The 8,795-nt window shown below is 43.0% G+C and overlaps 1 protein-coding gene across 11 annotated transcripts in view; it reads right to left on the bottom strand.

Moving 5' to 3' along the window:
• Positions 1 to 673: 673 nt before the first annotated feature.
• LOC105388924 (protein muscleblind) overlaps positions 674 to 8,795 on the bottom strand; it is a 267,411-nt gene continuing 259,289 nt past the window's right edge. For 9 of the 11 annotated variants that reach the window (XM_048627309.1, XM_038121243.2, XM_038121242.2 and 6 more), the window contains 2 exons: positions 4,330 to 8,784; positions 674 to 3,310 (listed from right to left, as the gene is read on the bottom strand). In XM_048627309.1, the coding sequence (XP_048483266.1) occupies positions 8,227 to 8,784 (558 nt within the window). In that variant the 3' untranslated portion in view covers positions 674 to 3,310; positions 4,330 to 8,226. The remainder of the gene's footprint in view (positions 3,311 to 4,329; positions 8,785 to 8,795) is intronic. The other 2 variants (XM_048627306.1, XM_048627329.1) reach the window with 2 other exon arrangements.

Below are 8,795 nucleotides of genomic sequence, written 5' to 3'. Positions count from 1 at the left end.
AAGGTTTTGCCGGAAGGTGTCTTGCCCATGCCCTGGTCGTGGAAACGTCTTCTACGTCAATGATGAGCGCTCCTCGGCCTTCTTTAACCGTTCAGCGCTTGCAAACACTGGACCAACTGCCACTTAAGTTTGCAGGTTTACTCAGTTTAGTCTGTGTGTGTACCTGTACCTGCTTCCAAAGCTCGGGGTCCAGGGTTTGAATCGCCCACGGCGATAATTCGTGTCATAAATAGTTATTATTTTAAACAGGACAGTAGGTCCTATCCTATATATTATGTGTACTAAGTATCTATATTCATGTATCGAGTGTTTAGCTGTAGTGTAGTTGCTGATACTTACAGTTTCTCAAGTCTCTCTCTTAATACTCTATTTTTTACAGATTAGATGTCCTGTATACATTAATAATTACTATTAATGTATTGTGTATTTAGCTGTAGTGTAGTTGCAGATACTTACAGTTCCTCAAGTCTCTCTCTTAATACTCTCATTATAGATTAGATGGCTGGCTTCCACGTCTTTCCAAAATGTATGAATATAAATAAGTAGGTACCTACTCAGTTTAAATTCAACAATGTAAAAACATACATTTTAGCAGGACTTATAACCAGTCTAGGAATAATTAAAAATAATCTAGGAGTAGGAACACCATCGTCATCAAATAAAAATACAAAAATCACATATTCAGTTGTTTATTATCTATACTGTACTCAAAATTGATCCGAAGATCACATCACATAGTAATTTCATAAATAACATTACAATGTCATGTACTTTCTGTGATTGTTCGAGAATAAAAAAATGTTCACAATATTATCAATATTTTGTTCACTGGACCGGTTAACTTCAAGTATATAGAATGACTTGCCTACACTTAGTGCCCCGCTGCTGGTGGGAGACCAACGGGAGGTACCCACGACTTACAATTTAATCATGAGAGATAATTATCAATTTATTGTTGCAGTTCATTTTTTTGTCAATATATTTACAGTTTTACATTTTTTTTTGTGATTTACAAATAAATTCTTGAATATTTTAATTAGGTCATTATTCCATTTGGATTTACAATAACAGTACTTTATAGTTAAAAATATCACAAAATGAAATATATTATGTGTAAGACACACGCAACATTAGAAATACAACAAAAAGAAAAATATAAAATCCACTAGAAACCTTGGGCCAGAAGAGTCCCTTCTAAACAGGAAGGATACTTTCGATGTTCATTCTTTCATAACGGCAATTTTATACCATAATTATTATCACACTAATTAATTATAAAAGTAATCCATTGTCTTACAATAAATGCGTCAGATCATAAAATTTTGGTTATAAAAATTAAGGACAACAAATAATCGTGAAACGATAATTTCCAACAAAATAATAAAAAAGACAACTTATTTAATATTTATGAGTCATACAGTGCCGTATTGATAAAAGTGAATCGTACTCATACGAGTCACGCGAACCATGATAGTCGGCCAACACTTCCATCACCGCCTACCCGCCGAGGCAGCACGCACTGCCTACCCGCCTACCGCCAGTGGCGCCGCCTGGCGGGCGGTCCTCGACACTTCCAATAACAAACAAACCCTACTATAAACAATCGCTACCAACCAATGAGTTATACTCCGCCTCGCTCTTCACGTTTTATCGATATGGCATTCCACTTACGATACGACAATAAATATATCATAACACGCTTACACATTAATCACTTCTTTAATTCCGACGCTAGGAATTATTTTATAATATATACCTAAAAATATAATCACGGCACAAGTATCCCTCCGACTAAATTACTAACGTAGTGTCACTTTATCAGGATTTAGAATCAAATATGTATTATGTATCTTAAATATTTCATTATTAATATATCATTATCAAAATATCCACTAAATGGGAGGAATAAATCAAATTATTATATTTTATTCTAATATTAATCGCATGACTGATCAACAAAAAAGGATATGGACTAGGAATAATATTAGGCATTTGGCTTCCATTGCCGAGGAGTGCAGGTGCGGAGGCTGCCGGGGCACTTGCCGGGCCAGGGGCGTCAACCCGGGGGCGCGGGGCGCTGGCCGGGGGCGGCAACCTGGGGGCGCTGGCCCGGGCAGCCGCCGCGCCGCACCCCGCCTCATCTCATATCACCTCTACATACATACGACGAGAATAAACTTGATCAAAACGTTAATACTGTTTGTGTCGGAAACAATATTGTTCATCATCTGTAGTCGAACACGGAGAGGCGATGACGCAACGTCCGTTCATAGTTTGTGCTCCGATCGCGAGGATCGGTCGGTAAAACAATGATTTATCTAGCAAAATCTATCAGGAATAAAAGCCGACATTCTATCCTAGAATTTAAATATCTTGGAAGTATGCTTTCTTCGTTTCAATATTGTCCGATAACTTTCATTGTATTTAGTTAGATAGATAGAATCGTCTGAGTGAGTCACTCTACGAGTGAGGTGAGTGCTGGGTGAGCGGTGAGCGGGCGAGAACGCTCCGGCATCAAAAGTTTACGTGTCGACGATAAGCGGATACTCTATTGGTGTCTCATTTACTGCTTCACTTAAATCTACACTAGTGTATGTTATCTAGAAAAACATATTTTTTATCTTACTAAATAATGAATAAAACAAAATTAACATAATTCTCACAAAATGCTCACATTTAGGACAAGGAGATGCAACTGAGGCGTCGGCCGGGAGAGGCGCGGCGCGGTCCGTCGCTATATATGTACCTACACATTACAACAAGGTCTGCGGGCGACCACGCACCCATCGTTACAGGAACTCAATATCGTATCTTTAAAAAAATAATATAATAATTAATAATAGTAATAAAACATTTGAAACCTCACTAACTACCTACATTGACGATCTCGATAACACAATTCGAGGGGCTCCGGCGCCTCGAAATCTATTCATATCACATTCGAACGACCTGCCTGAGAATCATATCCCGCTACTTCACGCTGAACCGACATACCTAGTGGTGGCCGGAGCCGCCGAAGCTCCCGGCGAGGAGGGTGCGGGGGTGTGTGTGTGTGGGGAGGGGGGGGGGACCGCAGGGGGGGCGCTGCACGAGTGTCGCGGGAAAGTAAAAAACAGAGGATTGTGGTGTTCGTGCAGCGTCCGCCTGTTGGTCGGCGCGGGGGGTGAAGGGGGGGGTGGTTACGGCGGGCGCAGCGCGGGCGGCAGGGTCACGGGGATGTGGTAGTAGCGGCACGAGGCGCGCCGGCACGCGCCCGCCGCCGCGTCGCGACACACCACCACGCGCGACGACACCACCTGCAACCCGCACCCTGCAACACACACGACACGGTTACACACCATACACACACACTAGCTACACACATCGGGCTAGCGGAGGCCAACAATCACAGGCTCGGTCGTAAGAAAATGTTAGACATTCTAACGAGTATATGATAACTGATAACTTGGTAAGTGATCTCGGTGACATTGATCGGTAGCAGATATTAATTTCGGTATATCTATACCTCTATAAAACTAGTAGTCTAGTACTCTAAGATATGAGGAAGTAGAAATACTAGACGGATGCAAACGCTACTTAAGCTTTTAAAGCTATTACTAACATCCCAGTTGTCACGGCTGTGCCTGTGGTTGTTTATCGATGATAGCCAAATATGTGTAACTAGCATGAGGATAAACTTAAAACTATACAGGGCCTAGAGCTTTACTAATATTAGTTTATAGTTACGGATTGAGATAACTCACAAAATCTTTTAAATACACTAATCCGCAATACTTGGACTGTGCTTCACGGAACTGTTTAACTGTAGCCATTATAGCACAATATGACTAGAAGATAAATTGAATTTTCCTATTTACTACCTCTAATTAGATAAGTTTATATGTAATGAATGGTGAATGTAGGAAGAATGTCAAGACTGCGAGTATAGTACATTAAAATAATAGTAAGTTACAAATGAAGTAATCTACTATTTCTAAAACAACAAAGATTACAAACAGGTGGAGTGAAAACAAACTCAATCATAATTCAAAAAATACTAACAAATCAACTACTCGATTACTGATTAATATTTACTTTCTACGGATTATTATAAAATTACATGCAAAAGTACTGATATACGAGTATCAAAGTGACTAGAACTAATATAACTATCATGGGAAATTACATGAGGAGAAAATGGATCGTTAGATTTCATTGTCTATGACTAGGTAAATGTCCTTCGAATTGGTTCTTGTGACTCTATAAACTGTAGGTCTGATCGGATCATTTACCACATTTATTGAGAGAGAGGTCATGATGTGAGGTGTGTAGTTGAGGAGATATATTTACCTTCACGTATATGAACAAATCTGCAGGTCCGTCGATTACATCCATGTCGATTAAAATCTTGGCACACCGGGAGGGTGTCCAGTAACTGTGAACATAATAAACAACTCTAAGTATATTTATATCACGGTTTTTCTAAAACACAAACACACGGTTGTGTCCACTTGGTCCACCTCAATGTCATTTTCTGTAATCATTGCTTTCATTTCGTAACAACATTCATTTGAAAGTTATTCATTTGGTAACAGAGATCTGTGGAAAATACTTCAAATTCCAATAAATTATGTAGGTATAAAGCAGTTGAATTAGAAATCTCATTTTATATGAGTTCACAGTTACGATCTCGTGTCGTGGAGTTGTTATATGTTTAATGTTCGCGTTAGATCCAACACGCAAATCCATTATGTTGTGATTTGTGGCGTCGAGTGCGGAATGTGGAACAACCGTGTGTGAGTGACTCTTGTTACTAACATCTAATTTATAGCTGATTTCACAAAATGTGGAAACGATCTTACAAATCATCATGTAACATAAATGGTTAGACATTTATCTTAGATATTCTTAAAGTATGACTATTATAAAGGTATTTTAAGTGGCTAGAATCTCATGGAAGCTTTTCATTTGTAATGTGTGGATTTATTATTAAGTTACTTCTACATTTTGTGCTATCATTGTTAATGTGTTAATGCTAAATCTAAATCATCACTGAATGGACATTCATACATCTGACAATATCCTCATCGCACAGCCATCTTTAAAAGTATCGCTACGATAGTTTTTGTAATATCAAAGAGCATTTACTAGTGATTCGAATGATATCTAAACATGTTTCGGGTTTATCCAGCCTAAATGTAACCTTGCTATAAGTTATGTTTAATTTTAAAAGGACAATAGTAATATTTGCGTGTTAAGTTTCTCGTGAGAGCGGAGTGACGGGCGCAGAAGGCGATGCTGCTTCAATATTACAAGAACTTTACAAGATTCGTTGCACAATATGATCGGACTGTCCAAGCATTCTTTCAGAAACGCGCCTGTCGGTGTAGATGTGTGTCACCTTTATATTGTAATATTGATTGGCACAAATTTGTATCTTAACAGCATAGATATTAGGTCGAGCCCACAGCTAGTTATTCTCGCACGAGCTCCCACCGTCAGTGTTTGTGTTATTACGCTCACTAGGCACATAGTAGGAATGAAATATAATAATCTAAATGGCATGCAGAACGCTTGAAGTATAATCATTATTGCGCAGCCAATCTTATTTAAGCGTGACTATAATTTACAAAAAAGCTTAAGCATGATGCTAGACAAGTTTTACCAGGGCTCTCTAGAGGTCTGTAGCGTCCAAAGTGAATACCCAAAAATACCAACTGTTGCTAGAAGCTTAAAGAGGCGGTGTGGGATTACGTCGGCACCTTCCGTCGGCCTGCGGGGTCATGCTATGCTGGTCGTAAGGAGGCATGGTTAACATGTAAATAGACAAATTCAATTTATACCTTTAGCTTACATGACAGTTCTGGACGTGACATGTTAGTGGAAGTACAAACTGCAACATAATGACCATTAGAGTGCTGTTACTGTACGACAAACAAAATAAAACCAAGTTTAATATTACATCTACGTGAACACTTTAAATAAGCATCAGAGAGAGTCTTGACGAGTCACAAGCGAGGGATTAAGCCGCGTCAAAGCGCTTACAAGCATTATTAAGGAAAAGTCGAAGTGACCGATGGCCCCGCTGGGACAACAGCTCAGTTTAACCAAAGTAATGTAACAAAACGATCACATTAAAGGGATTGTACAACACAATGTCACTTCGGATTTTCTACTTTACCAACGTCATTTCAACTACCAACTACACACATTGTTTAATTATTCAAGCGTTTAAATTAAATTAAAAAGTTGTAAAAATATGTAAAAGTGTAAATAATAAAACCCCCTTGTAAGCAGTTGATAGTTGACACAGGCCGGAGGCAAAACTTAATAATGTAACGCCAAGAAGTTGACAGACACTCAAACGTCAAATAAAAATATAAAGTAAACCAAACATAAAATGGCAGCTCGTTTAAAACAAAATGTCAACTTCTTAACAAAATTTACAGTGGCTTTTCAAATGTAAGATTATTAAACCCACCCGTACTGAAACAGCCGTTGTTCATAATATATATTTGTAGAAGTTAAGAAAGCGTTGAGAGTCAGCATGATTAGTAGTCTACATGCGTGAGGCAGTGTTTCAGTACAGGCGGCGGGCGGGGCATCTTATACTCAGGACATTATAGTAAGCTGAATGTATCTTACCGGGTGTAAGCAATGCAATACTTGAAGAGTGACTTCTTCCACATTCGAAAGCAAGAATGTCTCACTATACAAAAACTAATAAAGAAAGTCATTAACAGGTAGTTGTAGCATCAACTGTTGATCACAATAAATGTTCATTGGTAGGTTTACATTTACAGCACAAATTACTAAAATGATGAATGGATATGACACTGATACACATGAGGTTCAGGCAAGCGGCTGCCATCTTTGACAATTGTTATTTGAACCTTATCATTCGGAGTTACTCATTGGTATTTAGCGGAATGGCCGCGCTTACTTAATACATTGGCAGAGCCTATTGTACAGTAGTAGGTTTACGGAAGCTGAGACATAATGAGACAAGAGTACGCAGCCTATCAGTAGTGTAGCAGTAGAGGAAGGTAGCGGACCGAGTGTAGGCGCCGAGTGGTTCAGCGGAGGGTTACGGTAGTAGGTAGTGCGTTACGGATGATGTCGGAAGCTGGTGTAGTACCGGACCGTTGTCGGCGGATCGCTTAGACTACCAGTTGTGTGTCAAGAAGCGTTTAACTAAAACAAGCGGAAACGCTCTAAGTTACACGAGGAGGCGTGAGAAAGCAAGCGGAACTGATAATTGTTAATGAAGACTAATAAATGCTTACAGCTCTACTTCTTCCCAGCTTCTATGATACATCCTAGTGTTTGTGCTGCTTCTCTAGCGCTTACTATTCTCTGTACAACACAAGGGTTCAAGCGTAAAGATGATGGGTTAGGATCGAACTCAAAGTGATGGTCGCTAAGTAAGGTTTGAAGGTCAAGGAAGTACCGCAAGCGAGTGGGGCAAGCGGCCTGTTAGTCGTCGCCCGGACGCACTGGAGCAGGGAGCGTCCGCCCGCTTGCTGGCAGGTACGGTGCATCGAGCCTGGCTAGTGTTCCACAATCGGTTAGCCTACGTCACGTCAGTGCGGCACTCGTTACCTGTCCGCGCTCGTCCGTGTAGCACACGTATGGCGCGTTGGCGGGGCAGCCTGTGCCACGCACAATAAAAGCGACAAAACATTGCATATATTGCAGACGACAGCCGAAGCGGTCATTCGGGTGGCATGGAACAGAAAGCGTCTCGAGTAAGTTGAAGGAAGTGCGACCGAAACAAAACAAAACACGAGGACGACGCTCGTCGCCTCGCCTACTGACACACAGTCCGCGCCTCGAGTGTGACGTCATGCGTGTGGCGTGTTAGTGCTCGCCTCGGCAAGCGTGTTCGTAGCGGGATATGACCGACAAGCGATACACTGTTCGTACGACGATACTCAGATATACGACGATCGACAAGAGGTAATAAAAAACGGATGTTCATGCATTTTTAAGCGTTATTATTACCGGGATCATATAGATACGAGAAATATACACGCATAAGATAACGGTAAGTGAGTAATACACAATAGAATAATAATAGTATAGCGTAAAACTAGCTAGACATCCGCTCGCGGGAGGCCGCTCGCTTCGTCCTTACAATAATAGTACAATACAAATGTGACAACACGCCTAGCGCTAGTTCCCGACAGGGCTACACACACTGCTACGAGTCTCTAGGAGTCCCCGCGCCGGGCCGCGCCGCGCCACTTATGTCGTTTTCATCTTTTTGTAGGGGTTGTGCGGCTGGTGCTGGGCGGCCTGCTGCGCGGCCTGCGCCGGCGAGGGCGGCGGCGGCGGCATGTACATGTAGGGCGGCTGGTAGTAGGGCGGCGGCGGCCAGGCCCCGCGCATGACGAGCGGCGCGCGCAGCATGCCGTGCGCCACGCCGGCCGCCGCGCGCGCCTTGTAGGCCTGCTGCGTGGCCTGCGTGTAGGCGTGCGCCGCCTGCGCCGCCATGGCCGAGTGCTGCGCCGCCAGCGCCAGCGCCGCCGCGTAGCTCTTGTGCGCCGCCTCCTTGGCGCGCGCCGCCGCGTCGGGCTCCGGCGCGGGCGCGGCGGGCGGCGAGGGGGGCGCGGGCGCGGGCGGCGTGGGCGTGGGCGGGGGCGGCGCCGCGGCCGCGGGGGCGGGCGCGGGGTACTCACATGACACGGGCACGAAGGGCTGCTGCAGCTGCATGAGCTGCTGGTACGTGGTGGCGGGCTGGTACACGGGCACGCCCGCCTTGTCGCCCGCCGCGCGCTTGTACGGCATCACGCCGGGGAAGGCCTGCAACACAA

This window comes from Plutella xylostella, chromosome 4 (assembly GCF_932276165.1).
Source record: "Plutella xylostella chromosome 4, ilPluXylo3.1, whole genome shotgun sequence".
Classification (NCBI taxonomy): domain Eukaryota; kingdom Metazoa; phylum Arthropoda; class Insecta; order Lepidoptera; family Plutellidae; genus Plutella; species Plutella xylostella.
The sequence above is the reverse complement of the archived record's forward strand: the minus strand, read 5'-3'. Positions and strand labels throughout refer to the sequence as shown.